Below are 22208 nucleotides of genomic sequence, written 5' to 3' on the forward strand. Positions count from 1 at the left end.
GTCTAAGTAACAAAAACATGCAAAAATTGACTTGCTGTGAGTGCTTATGCAGTGCAAGTAATTTGACGTGCAAGTAACTTGCCAGAGCTAAAGTCTGTAAGTTTTATTGCTCGTAGACACTAATTGTTACTTGGCCTTAGATACCTATCATCATCTAAGCATCATATTCTTAACAAAATATTTTGTAATTGTAAAAACGATGAAAATATTTCCTGTGGAGTCACTTTTATCAATAACTAGCTGATGCCCGCGACTGCGTCCGCGTGGAATTAGGTTTTTCAAAAATCCCGTGGTAACTCTGTTATTTTCCGTGATAAAAAGTAGCCTATGTCACTCTCCAGGTCTTTATCTATAACCATGCAAAAAATCACGTGAATCCGTTGCACCGTTGCGACGTGATTGAAGGACAAACCAACAAACCAACAAACAAACACACTTTCGCATTTATAATAAGGGTACTGATTAAAATACATTAGAGGTTAAACAAAATGAAAATGAAATAAAGGACTTGCCCAGGATTTCAAAGCACTATCATTATCTTAAGTTTACTTCACTTGCTTACTATTTGTTTTGTAGCCATTAGAAGAAAATTAAATCCGAATAGAATCCCTTTATTGTTGAGTGCTAATAAAAACTCACCTTTATCTATCGTAAACACATTGTTTAGTACACATCACGTGAATTATACGAGCAGTCAAGGTCTTTCCAAGATTTGATGTCTGATTAGACATCTATCTCTTATCTTTTGTCTAATTTTTGCTGTACTTTGTTTTCTGAATAGTTTTGGTAACTCCCTAGCCTAGATTCCAATATATTTCTATTTTAGTGACTATTTTGGACTCGACTCTAGTGAGATCTTACCTTATAGACGATGTTTCCTTAAACTTGTGCATCAAGACTAATTTCAAGTTATGCACAATGACACTAAATAGCATCTGTTATTTGGTGTAATTATCTATCGCAAATCTATAATATATGTAGTTACAAATATCAGCCAAGTGCGAGTCAGACATCGTACAAGAAATACTCACTTAGCACTTCAATTAGGTATAATTATTTAATATTTGTTATCATTTGTGACTATAGCGGCAATTAGAAATACAAACTCTGTGAAAATTCTGTTCCTAGTACGGTTTACGAGATACAGCCCGCTGACCTACAGACGGACGGACGCGTGGACAGAGGGGGCTTAGTAATATGGCCCCGTTGGAACTATTTGGGTACTGAACCCTAAAAATGTCATAACTAAGCCGAAGCTTTAAATAAAAATAATTTCAGAAGTTCGCAGATGGTTTGTAACATCAATCTTTAGTTCTTATAAACTCAACGAATAAATACAATTACGTCTAAAAAATATTACTAAGGATATTAAAATTATTTCTTGATATAAAACTTCAACTTTCTGTGAATTTAAAATAAATTAAGGTTGATTGTCAGTTTACAGAATGTTTACAGTCGACTGCTACTTACTATATATTTTGTACCCTAAAAACTGAATGTAATTTAAACTAAATCAGATATTAATGTTTCCAAGGTAGGCTTGCTGTATGGAGAGTGTTCGAATCCATTTACTGTTCTAAATTATGCGTAAAACGTCCATTTGACGCTCACCCCTCTTCCCTCTTATCGCTTGGACAGGGAGCCTCGGGCGGGGGTGCCGGACTAGGGCAAATTGGGGGGTTTTGCAGCCCCCCAAGTGAGGGGGGTCCGAAGTCCTCACCCTTTAGCTACCCTGAAGTTCCATCTCTCACACCTATAAATTCGGCACACACACCCCATCGGGCGGGGTGGTCATGGCGTACCAATCCTTTCGCCGCGGCCGTGTCACATTCGCCAGGGCTCCGGTGACCTCCACTACAAATTAATATTCAGAAACGTTTCCGTTTCGATCGTTAATCATTGCTTTCTCCCGGTCTCCTCAGGCCTCTGCCCGTGTACGCGACACGTCACGCCTTTACCTGATTACGGCAGCAAACATTCAGCCATTCCTACTACATACATACTGAATATCGTACAACATACATACGTGTTTTCTGATCAGTGTACAGCTAACTTAACACAGAGCTAACTCAATAGAAACAAAAATAATGTATTTCAAAACTTTACCTGACGGCTTTGGCTTCTTGTGAGCAATCAACTTCAAAAGAATGTTTTCATCAACCCCAAATTTCAAGCAAAATAAATATTACTATTATGTAGGTACTGAGTTGGACGGATGGTTATATTTGTGTTATGTATATGCCAAAATATACAATATATGTACCTAATCGAGCCGTGTTGGTGAGAGTACGAGCACGAAGAAACCAATATTGTGTTTTTTCTGTTTGTGTGGAAAATAAAAAAATAAAAAAAAAAAAGTTCGTGACTGAGAAATGACGTCCACGGCTTTGAACACTGGCGAGAGCCGTGATAGCCTAGTGGTTAGGACGTCGGCCTCCTATTCGGGAGGTCAGGGGTTTCCGGGCACGCTCTTGTAACTTTTCGGAGATCGCTTTAACAGTGAAGGGAAACATCATGAAACCTGCATGCTTGAGAGCTCTCCATAATGTTCTCAAAGGTGTGTGGTCTACCGATCCGCACTTGGCCAGAACTTCTCATACTGAGAGGAGATCTGTGCTCTGTAGTGAGCCAGCAATGGGTTGATCATGATGATGATTATGATACTAAAATATTTGATTTAAAAAGTTCTAGGGAATCCTCATATCGTACCTAAAACTTAGAAATTTTACCTACTTCATAAACAACTTTTTAACTTGTGCGAATTGTTTTGTAGTAGCTTGCTTTGAACTAAGTATGTACCTAGAATAGCTCCGAAACTTCTCCACAGTCACAAATTGTGTTTATAGAAATGCTTCACGGAATTCAGTAACTAATAAGTTACAATAATTAATTTCCTTGGTTATAGTCACGCAAAGAAGTTGTTTCAAAATATGCAGCGCACCCTATAACTTCGGTTTGGTTTTGATTAGTACTTACCATGTCATCATCATCATGATCAACCCATCGCCGGCTCACTACAGAGCACGGGTCTCCTCTCAGAGAGAAGGGTTTTGGCCATAGTCTACCACGTTGGCCATGTGCGGATTGGTAGACTTCACAGTTCACACATCTTTGAGAACATTATAAAGAACTCTCAGGCATGCAGATTTCCTCACGATGTTTACCTTCACCGTTAAAGCAAGTGATATTTAATTACTTAAAACGCACATAACTCTGAAAAGTTAAAGGTCCGTGCGCGGGATCGAACCCCCGACCTCCGATTAGAAGACGGAAGTCCTAACCACTAGGCTTTCACCGCTAGTGACTACCACTATATAACTTACCATGTATAAATTTGCAATTTATTAAAATTCCATGTTAAGTGGTGATGCAGTGTTTCTACACGGCATGATACCGGAACGCTAAATCGCTTGGCGACACACCGGCAGAGGCAATTCAGAAATTATAATATCCCAAATTGGCCCTGCCGAGAATCGAACCAGGGATTTCCCACATACAAGACCACAGCGCTCTGCACTGCGACAAGGACGTCGTCAAGTTAAATTATTATTTTTAATTAGCCTTTAATCTCAACTTATTTATACTTTAAAAATCCTGTAGAATCTTTTGATATCTTCTACAGACTGTGAAAGCCGAGTCAAAATCGATTCAGTCGTTTTGAAATCTAGCTTGGACAAACAGAACGACAAAATATTTCGGTATAAATATATTTTTGGGTTTAGGGAATTCAAATAAGCATAAAAAATAAAAAATAAACAGTTCTTTAGAAATCACACACAGACACTTCAATTTTTATTTTATTCGTGCATAATAATATAGTATACTTAAATTATTATTAAAGATAGGGTATATCCAGATTTCGTTCGTCATTATTTCAAAATTAAAAAACCGGCCAAGTGCAAGTCAGACTCGCGCACCAAGGGTTCCGTAGGTACTTGAGTATTTTTTCCGACATTTTGCACGATATATTAAAAACTATTTTATGCATAAAAATGTTTTGGAATGTACAAGTAAAGGCATTTCATAATGATAGCCCACTTGGTATAGTTATCTTACTTTAAAATTTGAAAATAATTAATTGTTTCTTGACAACTAATTATAATTGAAATAATAATAATTAATTAACTTTAATGTCATTGGAAGTACCCTACAGACAGACAAAGAAGTTATACTACAAGGGTTCCTTTTTTAATTTTTAGGTACGGAACCCTAAAAATCGTAAATATATAATTATTATAGATGGGTAATTGTGCAAGTTTCATTTACCATTATTCTCAAATTTATTGCAAATCTGAGGTATATTTCTAAAGAATCTTAAAGTAAGTTCATAACTTCAGAAATTAGAAAAACTTGTTGACACCTAGGGGATGCGTTTAGCTGATACGGTTTATTTTATTAGCTTACGTAAAGTACATGGAATCTTCCTATTCTAGATTCGTATTAAAGGGATAATTTTACTGACTGACTGAAGTACAAAAAACGGGATATCCATTAGGCATTTTTAGGCAGGCAAATTTTATAGGTAGGTTTTCTCGATAAGTACATAGACCTCCACTAAGAATGAATTTTCATAAATTACACCCAAGAGAACCGCGGCGAGTTAGCTTGTTATAAGTATACTTATATAAATTTCATAATAATATGTATTTATATCAATTTAACTATTTTAAGCTTTAGATTTGCTCTCTGTTACAATTCTCGATCGATTAGTTAATTTAAATGTTTTACACATCAATGTTACTTTTCCACCTGAAACATTTTGGTCTAACGTTTTAACCGTGTTAGTCAACATATATTTATTGACAAAGCGAGACTTTTTATGGTTAGTTTGAATGTTCTGATCCTCTTGTTCCGTGTCAATCGCGTGCTGTGGTTTTTTATTATCTTCATAATCAGACATAGTGGAACTTGAACTGTAGTTACATACTACATCCACTCTTATCACTTGAAGTGTTGCGGGGCTCTCCGTCCTCGATATAGTTAGACTTTTTCTTTTTCCGATTTTGTGAAATGCAACTCTGGTATCTTCAATGTTATCGTCTTGAAGTTTTTTTGTATCGTCTTCAATATTTATCTTGGAATTTTTTCTGTTGGATTTTTTCGTTTTGTTAAGGTCAAACTTATGTTTTCTTCTAGGGTCTGCGGTTCTTAAGTCTACTTGGGTAGCTTTATTTTCTTTAGTTTTATTATTTAAACAAAACAGAACGATGCTTGATTTTCCAGAAGAGGGCCGAGAGTTTTCATTATTTGAAAAGTATTTGGAGTAATCATCGAAATAATCACTGAGTTCTGAAGAACGGCTTTCCAATAGTGGATCAAAATCATCTACTACTTGCTTAACAAACATGCGGTGTTTTTGGTTGTTGGGTAAGGTTTTGTATTTAAAGCTGGTCCGCGGTCTACGCCGTTGATCGACGCTTCCTTGAAACTGTATATTTTGCACAGAAAGGAATAAGTCCTCGCGAAATTGGTGAGGCAGTCCACTTTCATTAATTGTCTCTGTTAATATATCATCATTCTCGGTATCGTTGCAATAGAACCTTAAAACCACAAAAACTAAATATAATTTAAAACTTAAACTACTTATATAAATAGTAATCAAAATAGTATCTTGTTAAATGATTTCCGAACCTATCGAAAATGTCAGTCCACTGTGTATCTTCCTCATGGTCTGGATTAACCATGCGTTTTTGACAAAACCTTCTAGGCTTTTCGTTAGTTAATTTGGTTCTGGATTTAGATCTGTCTTGGAGCTGCAGTTTTGCGCATTGCATTGTGTATAAGTCACTCTGGAATAGAATAATATATTTTGTTAAGATCACTAGTGAATCAAATATTGCGGCTGACAACAAAATAATATTCCGGACACGCACTTTTAACTTTTTTCAAGTAAATAAATATCACTTGCTTTAAGAAGGGACATGGCGATGAAATCTGCATGCCTGAGAGTTCTACATAATGTTTTCAAAGGTACGCGAAGTCGAAATGAGTCGATGGTGAAAAGATCGGAGGGATGCCTTTGCCCAGACTTGGGACAGTACAGGCTGCTTTAGATTAGATTAGATGTAGGTAGGTACCTAACTCCATTATGAAAGTGAACGAACGTGGTTTTAAAATCTACAAAAATACCTACCCACGTACTTACCTGTAAAATTCACGTTCTATTTTTAAAAACACCTACACAAAAAAGCAAACAGTAAATAAATTAGCAATTACTGCAAACGAAGACAAGCAAGCTTCTTCCTATTCTTTTTCAAAACATTGTTTAGTTCTATTCATTTTGGAAGTAATTATGTCGGTCGTCGCTTAGCACCTTCTCCTTCCTTCTTACTTAATTTACTCGGTATAAGAGAGAGATAGAAGTGCGCAAGGATTTTCTAAAGTATTGATAAAGCTACAATGCCGGCAGGATGGTGTATTTGATCTAGCATCGTAGCGGTCCACATGTTCTTGGGAATGGCTTCGCCAACGATGCAAAAAATGTTTCTCTGTATAATTGTACACAGCTTGAACGATTTTGATAGTTTACAAAATATTCACCAAAGAATATAATTTTTGGGTTTATTGGTAGATTTAAAAAGGGATAAACAATTATTCTATTTATTAAATTTTATTTTTGGGTTCATAATACTGAAGTTATTATGTAACGCAACTTTGTATGCGTGGATTTAGGTTTGTATAAATCCCGTGGGAACTCTTTGATTTTCCAGGATATAAAGTAGCTTATGTCACTTTTCATGCGCGATTGCGGGAGAATGACAGCTACAATGTCACGATCGCAATCATCTCTGATTGGTTAAGCCTTGCTCACTATTGGCTACAATGCATTGTTGCAACAAGAATCTCACAAATTCAGCCAATCATAACAATTGAGATTGTAATAATGATTGATGCAGGTTTTAGACAATCGCCCTAGTCTTAAACTATACCCATGCAAAAGATCTCGTCGATCAGTTGCCCCGTTGCGACGTGATTGAAGGAAAAACCAACAAACAAACAAACACACTTTTGCGTTTATTATATGGGTATTGATTATAAAGCCATTTGTTTTAAAAAACTATCCGTCATAATATTTTAAAAGTTGTTTCAGAAAGCGTATATAGTCCATTACATTCCAAACCTTAGTAATAGGTATGTCTGCAAGTAACAAGTTAACCCATAATTTTGATGGCTTAATTGAAATCGATTTATTTTTATTGTTTGCGAAAAATCGTAAAAATTACTTAATCGTGACTTGGTGATATCGCGTCACAGGTTTACTTTGCATAATTACTGAAACAGAATAAAAACATTTTCGCTACGTCTTTCGAGCCGCCGTCGACTGTATTTTTAGCAAGCTCAAATTTCTACGCGGCACGCAACCCTGTGAATTATACGACAAGTAGGACTAATTTTGTAAGGCAACATCTATCTATCATCATCATCATCATCATCAACCGATAGACGTCCACTGCTGGACATAGGTCTCTTGTAGGGACTTCCACACGCCACGGTCTTGCACCGCCTGAATCGTCGTATTAAAGTTAAAATACGCTCGGTTTTAAAGTTTCGCAAGTCGCGTGTTTGTGCGATAGAGATCTGTCTAATTAATCTGCCGGTAGGCAGATGCGTCTGCTGAAGACTTTCTTTAAGACCTATTGTCCGAATAGAACCAAAAAGTTATCTGCCCATTCCTACTCTCAAGCTCATGGAGGAGAGACAAGAGATGAAGCAATATCCAAATGGTTAAAAATAGTTATTGTTACATCGAATAGTTACCTGAATCCTCATTTTAATGATTGTTGTAACGTGATTTATTTATCTAAGCCTATTGGAATAACTTCTACCCTTATTCAACGATTTTATTGATCAAATAACAATTAAGCACAATTTAAGGCCCTGTTCTGTAATGATTGCTATAGAACATTGTCCAGAAATGGACATCTATCGGTTGAAACTATGAAGACGAATGACGAAATTCAGTTTTAAAAACATAGTCAGTCTCTCATAAAATATAATTAAAATTACAGATGAATGTAAAAAATCGAATGTCACATGTAATCTTTCTATTATATAAAAATGAATCACTAAATGTGTTGGTCATCGCAAATCTCGAGAACAGCTGAACCGATTTCGCTAATTCTTTTTTTATAATATTCCTTGAAGTACGTGAATGGTTTTTAGGGAGAGAAAAATTTAAAAAAAATTTAATCGACTGTTAGGCGGTACGAAGTTCGCCAGGGCAGTTAGTCTCTATAATTAAAAATGAATCGCTGAATATGTTGCTGATCTCAAATCTTGAGAATAGCTAAACCGATTTCGCTAATCCTTTTTTTATAATATTCCTTGAAATACGAGGATGGTTCTTACGGAGAATTTTTTTTTTTTTAAATCCTGAAAAAGAATCGACTGTTAGGCGGTACGAAGTTCGCCGGGGCAGCTAGTTACAAAATAAAAATAAATCACATGCCAAAACAACTAAAAGTAAGAATCAAGCTTGTTTATTCCCTCTATAATATAATACCCGCACACAGCTTCAAAATAATAGGCACAGCTGCTACACGACTAGACAAGCACACAAACGCATTTCCTCGGTGCATCCATCGCACACGGACATCTTGGATAAGAAAAAATGCATTATTATTATCCTGGAACCAGGACATCGATACCGGGTACTCAAATTTAACCTTTATTTCGGAAGCAATAAAGAATAAATCAGACAATTTTAATCCTGAAAGCGATTAACTTAGATTTTATCCTTAACGGAAGGAAAGCGTGCGATTGTAGAGCTTTTTGTTGCTGAAAGAAGATTCAAGATCGTTTGAGTTTGGGTAAGGAATTTAAGTTTAATAATGCTTGAAAAAAACGCTATGTATCTTAGTAGGCGCCAAATGCACGTTGCACAGCTCCTACGATTCTATAGAATTTTGTTAGACGTGATTTTTATTGCACGTGGAATATTATTGGTGTGCTATGTATTTTGCCTTCGGACAGTGCAACTCCCGTAGTTACTTTTTGTACATCGTAAAATAACATAGCAGATACTAGATACCTACCTACCTAAATACCTACCACTCTCATATGGAAGTTTTATAACTAGGTAGGTACTTAGACTTACACTATTAGGTAGTTTGGACAGTGCAATTCCCGTAGTTACTTTTTGTACATCGTAAAGTAAAAATACAATAGTAGATACTAGGTACCTACCACTCCCATATGGAAGTTTTATAACTAGGTAGGTACTTACATGTATTAGGTAGTACCTATTTAAAAACAACCTAAGTAGGTACTAGGTACCTACCTCGAGTAAACTTTATATAAGCTCGCTTGTTTAAGTGGAGCTACTGATTACTTTACAAAAACAATTCATTTTTTTTTTACTTTTCTCAAATTTCTAAGACTTCTTATTTCTACTTGAACGAGAAATAATAAGTAGGTAACAAAGGGCGCAGCTCAGTAACCATCTGAGACAATTGAGTAAATTAGAAAAGGCTTGAGCTTTCCTTGAAAGTTTATTTTGAAACGGTTTAAATTTCAACTTATTACTAGGTAGATAGATACACCTACTTTATTACCTACCTTTCCTAAATTTTAAATCATTTTTCGTAAGCTTATTAGTTTTATATTTAATATAATATTTAAATGATAAGAAAGCTTGGGAATGCGTCGCTTAACAGCTTTGTGATAGTTGTAATAGGTTTAAGTGATTTTGCAAAGTGGTGATAATAAAAAAATACCCGGCTGATTTTGTTCTGGGCTCTTCTCGGACTTGGCGCGTATCTTTAGTTATAAGTACGTAATAATTATCACCAATATACTATCATCTTACAAATTAACAATTTTGACCATCAGTAAGCGTAACACGTTACCTATTCTGAAAAAATAATTTGACTTGACTTGACTCGATTGAATTATAAGTAGACTATGTAATATTAATCTCTAATACAACATTTTTGTAATAACTATTATTATCAGCTCTTACTTTGGCTTTGTCACATCTATCACGTTATATTTTGTAACATATTAGCTATAGATAGCAAACTAAAGTAATATACTTATTAAGTAAGTAGGTACCTACTTAACTTGTAATTTCTGGAACACCGATGAAATATAGGTACCTATGTAGAATGGAAAGTGACTTGAATTATTTCCTTGAACGAACCTACTCATTTGTGGTAACTTGCTATCGATTATTTAAAAAAATGCTAACACCAACTTCGAAACAAGTTAGAATTATAAAGTTAAGGTAACAATAGAAATACCTGCGCGCGTCCCGAATCCCAACTGAAACGGGATATCCTTGACCTCCTTAAAAAATTAAAACCGTATATTCACTTGCAACCCTACTATGGTGAAACAGGCATGACCAGTATAATACAACCTGTCGCTGGGTCAAATATTACTATATAGGGGTCACAAATAACATCCCGTATTGATTTCACTACCGCATCTTTAGTCCTTTCGATATTATCATGACAAAGGCTGACCCCCTGCGTTTCTTTCAGAAATATAATAGCATCTCTGACCACGCCCGTTGCCAAAAGGTATCTTTTGTGTTATAAATTTAAAAAATAGGCTGATTTATGTTTTTTTTTCAGTACATTAATTTTGCTGTCTGAAATGCTTGAACTCCTCCTAATGGCGTTGAAAAGTGGATACTGATGACTGACAAGCACAAAATTGCGCATCGAAATATTCGCTTATGTTACGAGTCACCTGAAGGATAAAACAAGAAATAAAGAGATCTGAAAGAGGACAAAGATTACTTAATCTAAGCATTAGCAAGCTAAAGTGGCAGATAGCTAACCATGCTTGGCGTAGAAGCCGCTATGTGGATCCTACCTATCGTTGATTTAAGCACAGTCACATTGCAACTGGGTCTGGTAGTACTCATTAGGAAAGGGTGGTCAGCTAGCCCATAAGGCTAACGTGATAAAATGCTTTAAATTCTTTTTACTAGGAAAGTATGAAAAATATTTCCGTAAATGAAGCGTCGATACCCGGTCGTTGCACAATGTCTGTTATACTTATCATCAGTAAGTTCTATAGAAATTGCCCATATTCACGACCCCTTTGCTCTAAAATCTATCGCAGGCCAAACAAAGCCGTGTGCGCGAATATGTATCAGTGAGTAAATAAAGGGATGATAATAATAATACATTGTAAAGACTGATGTGATTAAAAAAAACTATTTCCCTTAGTGCTGTCAAGGTGCATTCTTATAAGTGATGCGTTTAGCGTCTCGTCGGATATCGATAAAATTTTAACTTGTCTTAGGTATGCAACGAAATAAATTAGTTATTCTTCAAAATTATTAAAGTTACTAAACAATTATTTATGAAAGTAAAGTTACTAGTAAGTTTCATTAGTATGCACATACGTTAAAAAACCACAAAAATGGTTCTTAATAACTAAACCAGAAAACATTTAATGTTATAATTTGGGCATTTGGGCGGGTGGTGGATCTGACTCATAACTAATTTACCTGTCTAGGATGTCATTTCCATTCCCGATGCAGTTTGCGGCAATACAAGTTTACCAGTTCACAGTTGACACTACTTTGTAGGTACTTCTAAATAAATCAGTTTTTTACCAACCTTTTGTACCAACTTTTTAAGATCTATTTTTTGGAACTTGTCATATGCGTTTTGTGATGCAATAAAGAATATACTGTACATAATATATACAGTTATATCCTGTCTATTACATACTATTTATTATATCCAGAATACCTACGACCTACGTCCTACATACTAATTGGGTAAAAAGGAAAACTTTGCTCTATCTCTTAGAGATTTATACCTTGGGCCCATTTAATTTTTTCAATTCATTCAATTCTTCATTTACCATCAAATTCAACAACAACTGTTAACAAGTTAAGCACTGTCAATAGCCACTATTGACACAACAATGTAGCTAATTCTGTTGTACACAATCTATCATCGTCATTGTCATCATCAACCGATAGACATCCAGTGTTGGACATAGGTCTCTTATAGGGACTTCCACACGCAACGGTCTTGCGCCGAGAGAATCCAGCGGATATGATTGGAGTTTCTCTACGTGATCAAATGAGGTAACCGACATAGCTCAACAGGTTTTTTTTTAAATTCATTATAGGCAAACGCTTGACCACAATCACACCTAATGGAAAGTGATGATGTGACCTAAGATGGGACGCGCTTACTTAGAAGATGCTTATTCATTCTTGTTTTAAAGATACCCGGGTTGTTATTTTTGCGCAGGTAAACTGGCAATGCTCAGGGTATATATTATTTTGAAAAACCGAATAGACATTGGGGTCTCAAGGTACTGGAATGGTGACCTCGCGCCGGAATGCGCACCGTTGAAAGACCTCCCTCTAGGCGGACAGACGGCATCAAACACAAACATACATAAAACTACAACGAATAATCTAAATACACTTTCTGTCTCCCTGCGGGAAATCTAGCACTACATTTAGACCTAATAATTGTTTATTTTAATCTAATCTAAGTGGTTTTTTATTTTTTTATTTTTATTGGGTACCTACCCTTTTCAAAGATGATTGTGTAGGTACCTACTACATTTTTTTTGTGTGTTGTTTCGGATTGACTATGCTGCGTAGGCCCTACTGGCTGCTACAGCGTCACCGGGGGGGTTGGCGAGCGCGAAGCTCCGCCTGGGGGTGAGCCCTAGGGCTCGAAGGAATTATTCGAGGGGTCGGGGGGCAACGTCCTCCTAAGGGCGCCTCCTGTGAGGCTCGGACCACGGCTTAGGATGACGTTGGGATGGGTGGAGTTGTTGGACTACTGGTTAGTCCGTACGCCCCCGAGGCCGTGGCGTGAGTCCACGTCCGGGTGACGTTAGAAATCGGGGATACCTACTACAAAAATAGCCAAAGTTATCTAGGTAGCTAAAATATTATATCGATATCGATAAAATTGTGCATCGTACCTATCTACCGATCCTCAGGTGAACGTAATCGTTGTGGGAACTATTTCTGCCGTCTCTTTTGAAAAATGTTTCCGTCCTTCTCTAAAATTGTTAGCGAGACAATCTTACACAAAGCGCATTCAATACGATAGATGATTGAATGAAGCTTCAGCGCTTGCATTATATCGTGTCAACGAAAATATAATAGTGCAAAATTTTGAATATTATTTATTACATAGGTACTTAGTTGTTAGGAGGTACTTGCTGCCTCGTTTGTCTAGTGGTTAGCGTTTTTAAGCGTTAGATGACGAGGTCCTGGGTTCAAATAGTTAGGTATTACATTTTTCCGTTAAGAAGAGTCAGGAAATTGACGGTGCTTCACCCCCGTGCCTCGGAGAGCACGTAAAGCCTTCGGTCCTGTCCCTGATCTCTCTCCGGTCGTGTCGAATCTCCGCCCCATCGGGCTTTGAGAGTGTGGGAATAACGAGTGCATCTGTGTTTGCGCACACACTTGTGCACTATCTCCCGCGCAGTTGGCTAATCTCTATGGAGATTGGCCACCGTGGCCGAAATTTAGTCGGGAGGACATTATTATTATTAGGTTTTTACAAGTGTTCCCTGATCCCGTTCCACACGTTTGGTGAACAGTGTTGGGGTCAGCGTTGGGGCCAACATGTGGAGTCGGCTTTAATAATCCTAATTTAAGTGACCCCAAAATCACTACCCATATTATAAATGCGAAAGTGTGTTTGTTTGTTGGTTTGTTGGTATGTCCCTCAATTACGTCGCAGCAACGGGTCGCCGTGATTTTTTGCATGGTTAAAGACATGGTTAAAGTTAAAGACCTGGAAAGTGGCATAGGCTACTTTTTATCCCGGAAAATCAAAGAGTTCCCACAGGATTTTTAAAAACCAAAATCCACGCCAACGATGTCGCGGGCATTAGCTAGTAAATTTAATAAAAGTAGGTGGGTATGAACATAACATGCCATGGTTAAAAGTCATTGATCCTATAACTTGACATACCTAATTAAAAATTTTCTTTAGGTTCTGTGTTCCATTTTGGCTCTTTTCGTCATAGAAAACTAAACAACGGCCAATCAATTGTGTACCTAGCTGTCTTTTGTTTTCACTAATTAAGAATCGCGTAAAAGCAATAGGTACAGGTTTTAAATAATAATTAGGTATAATAGAAAACGCGGCAGAAAATAATGTACCTTTTAGGTTAGGTAGGTAGGTACCTATTGGCGTTTTATATGGATTGGGACTTTTTCTTTTGAGGCCTTCCCTAAGCCAAGACGCCTGCCAAGTAACAAAATATCATTTACTGTATGTAGGTAAAATACCTAGTAGGTAGGTACCTAGATCATCTATTAAAAGTATTATTAACCATCTAACCTATTCTCATTACGCTATATAGGTAGGTACAATGCTTAAGCTATAAACAAGTACCTACCTAAAACAACAATATTATCGTGTAAAAAGCCTAATTTTTCATTATATTCAGCTGTAGTATACAATTTAGCTGAACAATATACTAGTGAAGCAAATAACAATGAGTTGTATTTCGGTGCTTTTGTCGGATGTCTTTGTAATAGTCAAAGGCGCCGCTCAATAGATGTCTACAAAATTTTACCTCGGGACCATTAAAAATCGCTTTCTAGGTGAAAATATTACTTGCAAATTGACTTACTAATGGCACATTTTACAAGCACGATGCTGTCAATGGGGTTTTGTTTATTCGATACGATTTTAGGCTAGGTAAGTAATAGACGTAAGCTATCTATAGATGGCTACATCAAAATTTTTAGCTCATTTACAAATTGCTGTACCTATGTTGAAAAAAAACGACTAACCTGCCATATTTTTTTTTTTTCAAAAAGTTATAGCCTATACCTATCACTCGGGATGATATTGTAAGGATTCTAAGGATAGTCCATACATCCAAATCTGTTCAGATTTAGAAGTTATGGAAGAAAACTACCTTTATCCATATTATCTACATGAACCCTAAAAATATTATACCTACCTACTCATTTATTTGTACAGACATGTAATTACCCGTAGTAGTAGGTACATACAATTTCTTTGAGGTATACCTACCTACCTGAATAAAATTGGTCTAACCATGTCTAACTGTGATTTTAACATAGACAGGAACTGTCAAAGTCAAATGATTTATTCAAAATAGGTAATATGTAAATTACTCTTTTCGATTGTCAGTTGTTGGATTTGTAGGATATAGTGGTGATAATTATTTGAGGGTTCCAAACGCGCCCAGGTCTGTTTTTCATATAAGTTTCTAATTTCATTATTTTGGTGTTATCTAAAGTTAAACAACAATTTTTATTCGTTCATTTTTCCAAGTTAATCTCCGAAATAGCTGAACCGTTTTTTCACGGGTTTACACAGGTGCATGGTATAATTAAGGCTACTTTTTATCCCGGTAAAACAGAGGGTTTGTAGGTACAAGATTAATCCACTCGAATGAAGTAGCGGAGAGGAACTAGTATGGTGCCTACTATAAAATTTACAGAAATAAGATACAGCTGGTAGGTTCCTACTTCCTACATTGTGCGTGCTGTAGCCTATGCCGGAAGTATTCGATGGACCCGAGTTATAAACGATAGTTGACCTTGATTTTACGAATTGAAAAGCCCTTTAACCCAATAACTATACCTAGCTTGCTTTGAATTATAAAAGCGGTGATAGCCTATTGATTAATACCTATACCTCTTTTCGGAGCTATGTGTTTTTTTAAACAATTACATACCTACCACTTGGAAACTTGCATGTCTGAAAGTTCTCAAAGATGTGCGAAGTATGCGAAGTTTACCACCACCCTCGGCCAACATGGTAGACCCCTTCTCATTCTGAGAGAACAACGGGTTGAAATGACAAAGTAGATTTTTTTGTAGTTACTAAGAAAAGAACAATTAAAGATGCATCTGTAACATTCATCGAACAATATTGCAGTCAGAAAGCACATATATAACTACTAGGTATATAATAGAAATAGATACTACATACGTAATTTTTAATTACAAAGCAGTTTTTCAACTATGCAGACCTACTAGCTATGCAGACTATGAATAAGACAAAGAGCCATCCCTTGACCGAAGCAACGTTGCAATGGTGCACCGTGCATCCTCCCCAATCACCTACCTCGTGAGTCAGCATTTAGTGAGGAATCTGCTGATATACTTAGTATAACTATGCAAAAAATTAAAGTAAATTTCCATGGAATAGAACATTTAAGCGTAATAGCGTAGCGAAGGTAAACTCTACTATTTTGTAGGTAGGTAGGTATTCTATAATATCCGGACAGCTATTTTCAATATGAAATAACTTTATATTAGGTATTATAATACTGCTACCTTCTAGACAACTACAATCGTAACTTTGTCAAGTAATCGTGGCGTAACATGTAGTGACGTGGTTTTTAAGGTCGATATCGTATAGCGCAAAAACAAATGACTTACATACTTTAGGAACCTAGGTATAATACAGGGTGGAACAATCAGGTCTGTAGGGGATTTTTAATTTCCCTAAGCTTAAGACTGCAGATGCACTTATAAAAACTTGAAACTACATCGCAATAATTAACATTGAGCAGTCGCTCATAATTTATGGTTTTGTCATATTTCAGTGTCATACTTGTAGTGCCTATCCAAATAATGACAGTCAAATCCAAATACATCAGTATTGGTAATACTGATGTATACTTGAGAAAAAAAGGCTATTCATTTCATAGGCTACCTAGCGTCAAATTAAAGTTTTCTTAGAAGAAAATATTAAAACCAGTTTAAGTTTATAAGTATCATTATATCTTATACACTAAGAGAATAAATGCCTGCGGACACTTTCGATTACACCATGTATAAAATCGAGCTTTGTTTAAGCGCGTATGAACGTTTTTATTTCAGATCCAAATCACCCATCATGAAAAGTACCTATTTATAGTTCCTTTACTGTTCCTACCAGTTAGCCAAAAGCCGTGTCCACACCGGAGGCAAGAGCTCAGCTGTTGGTGTGGACATGCCTCTAGACTTACTAACACGTTGCGGGCGAGCGTGGGTGACGTGCGTCACGCGCTATAGGTATAATATGTCTAAATAATAAATAAACATGAGCCCAAAAATAAATCTACACGTGACAAATCTAACAAAGAGAGTGATAAACAGTACCTACAAATAAACTGTAAACTGCGTGAGGGATTTTTGTACTTTCCTGAGATCATGACTGTCATAATAATTGGTACGTGTAAATATATTAGTGAAAAGTTAGATCTACACGTGACAAGGTAAACAAAGGGGATGTTACCGGGTGCGGGCGCCGCGAGCGTGGGGCGCCGAGCCCGACCGATGTCTGCGCAACGACTACGCGAATGTCGTATAATCATAACCTTTGATTGCTAAGCCGCGCTCTCATTGACACGATAATATACCAGTAGGGCGATTGCCTAAAACCTGCATCAATCGTTATTACAATCTCAATTGTTGTTATTGGCTGAATTTGTGCGATTCTTTTTGCAACAAGAATTGCACAAATTCAGCCAATCACAACAATTGAGATTGTAATAATGATTGATGCAGGTTTCCCGCAATTGAGGTGCTGAATAAAACAGAATAGGAATTTTTATTTAAATAAAATTTTACAAGCACTTTTGAATCATCAAATGCATCTGCCACAGCAAATGGTTCGGAATGCCTTTCCTAACGAGTAGAACCGGCAAGAAACTAGGTGGTTGCTCTTTTCAAAGATTCGCTTTCAAAGTTTTTATACCATGTAGCTATAAAAGTGATTGCAGTGCCGTGCTTTGCTGGAACTGCATGCCAAATCTACGCGATTTTATCATTTACACTAGCTAATGCCCGCGACTTCTTCCACTTGGATTTAGGTTTTTGAAAATCCCATGGGAGCTCTTTAATTTTCCGGGATAAAAAGTAGCCTATGTCACTCTCCAGGTCTTTGACTATACCCATGCAAATCACGTCTATCTATTGCTCCGTTGCGATGTGATTGCCCTCAATCACATCGCAACGGAGAACAAACCAAGTAACCATCAAACAAACACTTTCGCATTTATAATAGGGGTAGTGATTTAACATGAAAACATTTAAAAAATTTCATTGTGCACAAACCCTAACTTCGTGCTCGCACTTTCTGTTAAAGGTGTCCCACTTCTACAGTTAGGTGCTTCTATTTTATGTTAGGCTAGATTTGAAAATTATGTAAATTTTGAAGGTCATATTTACATGAAATACCTATTTTGTGGATAAAGCATGAATGTATAAAAATACTGTTGTTCGAATGGCTATATTTTACGCCGTAAAGCAAGAAATACTTTGAAACGTATAATACTTATCTTTCTTCGTTGACAAATAATTTTCAACAATCATTATCACATCACCCCTAGACTTTTCATCTTCAACTCTGCTACAGTATCCAGATTTTTTCATTGTAATGAAAAAAATGTGACTGAGTACAGTGTTTTCTGGCCAGACTCTCTCTAAGGTCTTCCACTGATGCCTTCTCTGCTTCTAACCTAAAGTTCTACTCTTCTCAAATTAACCCTGCAATTGGTCTGGTTCTAGTTCGTATTCCCACATTCTAGTTTTGATTTTTTATTTGAATTATTATCCTAATCTTAATACTAATTATTATTATTATTATTATTATATTATAAATGTGAAAGTGTGGATGTTTGGATGTTTGTTACTCAATCATGCAAAAACTACTGAACTGATTTGGCTGAAATTTAGAATGGAGATAGATTATACCCTGGATTAACACTTTATCCCGGAAAATCAAAGAGTTCATATGCATGAGCCCTGTTCGTTGCCACTTCAACTTCGCAACCCGTTGAGCTATGTCGGTTACTCTAGTTCTCCTATGGATTTCCTCAATTCTGATTTGATCTCGTAGAGAAACTCCGAGCATAGCCCTCTCCATCGCCCACTGAGTAACCCTGAGCGTTCTTATGAGGCCCATAGTTTGCGACCATGTCTCGGATAAGCTATCATTTACTTTAGTTTATTAATAAAACGATACTTTTAAATAAATACGGGCATTAAAACGGATTTTCCCAAACTGCTATAAACATAAATTGCAAATAAAAAACACGTTCGACCACCCATAATGCTGTAGCAACTATTTTTCCATCCCTCTCTAACACGGAACATGAAGCATACTTTGTTTGTCTGTTGTTATCATTGCTGTTTAGGGGTGGTCGTTTTGGTTTTTTCAACCTGCGTGTCACTTTTAGTTGGCCCTATAAGGTTATAACTTTTGAGTATAGGAAGCTACAAGCTATTACATTTTTATCGTATTGATTTGACTTTACAATCAAATGTTCTTGATTTGTAAGTAACTTATTAACTACTAGATGATGCCCGCGACTTCGTACGCGTGGATTGAAGTTTTTGAAAATCCCGTGAGAACTCTTTGATTTTCCATGCCTACAAAGTAGCCTATGTCCTTCCCCGGTATGCAAGGTATCTCTGCACTAAATTGCATCGAAATTGGTTGAACGGTTGAGCCGTGAAAGGCTAGCAGACAGACACACTTTCGCATTTATAATATTAGTACGGAAGTATGGATTAGCTAATCTATACCTACTTAAAATAAAACTATAAAATAAGAATTTTGAAAATTTTAATTGGAAGAGACGTTAATTAACAATCAATTGACATATTTGCGCTTACTGCTGGACACAGACCTTGCCGAGAGCACGCCACCATACACGCTCCTCCACCTTTCTTATGTATGTCTGTCTGTCCGCCTGTCTGTCTGTCTGCTAGCTTTTCACGGCTCATCCATTTAACTGAGTTTTATAGGATAGGATAAGATATAGGTAGATAGGCAATAAGACCTACCTGCCAAATTACATGATTCGCAAGTACCCTGTAGGTTTCTTGACAGGCATCGACAGACAGACAGACGGACAACGAAGTGATCCTATAAAGGTTCCTTTTTCCTTTTGAGGTACGGAACCCTAAAAATATATTGTATAGGTAAGCACCTAATATAAAATTTCCAGCAAAGATAGGTACAGCAAAGACAGCTCCTATTATCTTTCAAAATGGAGGGTTGCGGCTTTTATAATAACACTGCAAACACGGTCTTAGCTAAGGGCGAGTACACCTCTTTTGTCTGAAAATTTGCTTAGCGTTGCTTTTAATTTGGTTTATTTATTTAAGGCCCTTGTTTAAAAACCATTCATTGTGACTTTACATCATATCTAATAATAACAAGTATTTTTATTTTAGAGGCTGCGTACCTATAAGCAAGCGTTAGTTTGGGGCGCCCTCCAGCCCTCCGACGATAATAGAGGCTGGCGGGAAGTGGCTGGATGAGGGAAGCTGAGGACTGGATGTGGTGGCGCTCAATAGCCTAGGTAAGGCCTATGTCCAACAGTGGGAAGGGTACTGTACATAATATTAAATATTATTGATAGCGAATGTGTTATTGTGTTGTTGTGTATACTTTATTCGTTGTTTTCTCCACGCAGCAGCGAATCGAATATGATAGACAGGTGTTTTTATCTCTAAAACAAAAATGGTTAAGTGCGAGTCAGTCTCGCGCACCGAGGGTCATATTTTTCGACATTTTGCAAGAAAAATCAAACCTACTTATTTTAGAATGTAGGCAAGTAAAGCCCTTTCATATTATTATGATACTCCACTTGGTATACCTAGTAATCTTATGGAAAATACTAATTATTTGTTCATGAACACATTTTCATTTTATAGGGTTCCGTACCTCAAAAGGAAAAACGGAACCTTTATAGGATCACTTTGTTGTCTGTCTGTCTGCCTGTCTGTCTGTCTGTCGGTCTGTCAAGAAACCTACAGGGTACTTCCCGTTGATCTAGAATCATGAAATTTGGCAGGTAGGTAGGTCTTGTAGCAGACATTAGCTATATAGCAGAGGGGAAAAATCTGAAAACAGTGCATTTGTGGTTACATCACCCAAAAAAAAAATATGGTCATGAACTAATAATTTAGTATTTTCAATTTTCGAAGCAAGATCAAGTGGGGTATTATTTGAAAGGTCTTCACCTGTGCATTCCAAAACAGATTTTTAATTATTTTTGTGCATCATAGTTTTTGAATTATCGTGCAAAATGTCAAAAAAATGTGACCAGTTCGGAATCCTCGTTGCGTGAGCCTGACTCGCACTTGGCCGGTTTTTTGTAATGTAACCACAAACGGTTTTCGGATTTTTCCCCTTACGTGTGCTATAAGACTTTTCTGTGTTGGAGGTACTGAATCCTAAAAAAAGGTTTTTGAATGGAATGAAGTCACGGGCAGGTCGAAAACTTTTTAGTAAGTATAATAATTATTAATTATTATAGCTCAAGATTCGATTGTCATGATTTTAGTAAGACTGATCTTTAAGTTACGTAATAGAATGTAAATAGGTATGTAAGAAACGTAACTTCCAAAACTGTTCTCACCTGGTAGATATAGGTACCTCCTAAGGACATCCAGCATTAGTAACTTGAAGTACAAAGTTGAGGATGGGGCTGATGGCATAAGATACTTGATTACTACCCAGGGTAAGGAGCATACGGGACCATAGCCACCTACTCATCTATTACAAATAATATACCTATAAATAAAAATTGTACTATATTTTTGTTACCTTAACACATGTGTTTCTGGGTTTAGGCTGCGGTTGGCACGGACTAGCTACAAAGTGCTCGATATACACCTAGTTGTAACTTATAGTACTTATGCTAAAAGTAGATTTAAGGCGCCGCACATATTTTGCATTCGCGTGTATTTCACATTTTCATGTTACACCGTTGATATCAATTCCTGTAAATTCTTTCAAAAAGAGACGAAACTTCCCTGTTAGGTTTTTAAGGTTCCGTACCTCAAAAGGAAAAGTGGAACCCTTATAGGATCACTTTGTTGTCTGTCTGTCGGTCTATCAAGAACCCTACAGGGTACTTCCCGTTGACTTAGAATCATGAAATTTTGCAGGTATAAGGGGGAAAATCTGAAAACCGTGAATTTAGGGTTACATCACACAAAAAAAATGAAATTGTAGCCATGAACTAATAATTAGTAATTTCAATTTTCGAAGTAAGATATCTAAAGGAGTATCATATAAAAAGACTTCACCTGTGCATTCTAAAATAGATTTTTATTTATTTTTATGCAACAAAGCTTTTGAATTATCGTCCAAAATGTCGAAAAAAATACGACTGTAGTACGGAACCCTCATTGTGCGAGCCTGACTCGCACTTGGCCGGTTTTTTAAAATAATAGTCCCTTTACTATCTTAATATGAATAAGAAGCCTT

General features: G+C 36.6%; 1 protein-coding gene across 1 annotated transcript; it reads right to left on the minus strand.

Moving 5' to 3' along the window:
- Nucleotides 1-3858: 3858 nt before the first annotated feature.
- Nucleotides 3859-17271, minus strand: LOC117995691 (uncharacterized). The gene is made up of 3 exons (XM_034983681.2): nt 17217-17271; nt 5632-5789; nt 3859-5540 (listed from the first exon to the last, which is right to left on the minus strand). The coding sequence occupies exons 2-3, from the start codon at nt 5772-5774 to the stop codon at nt 4667-4669; spliced, it is 1017 nt and encodes a 338-aa protein (XP_034839572.1). The 5' UTR covers nt 5775-5789; nt 17217-17271; the 3' UTR covers nt 3859-4666.
- Nucleotides 17272-22208: the final 4937 nt, after the last annotated feature.

Source organism: Maniola hyperantus, chromosome Z, assembly GCF_902806685.2.
Source record: "Maniola hyperantus chromosome Z, iAphHyp1.2, whole genome shotgun sequence".
Classification (NCBI taxonomy): domain Eukaryota; kingdom Metazoa; phylum Arthropoda; class Insecta; order Lepidoptera; family Nymphalidae; genus Maniola; species Maniola hyperantus.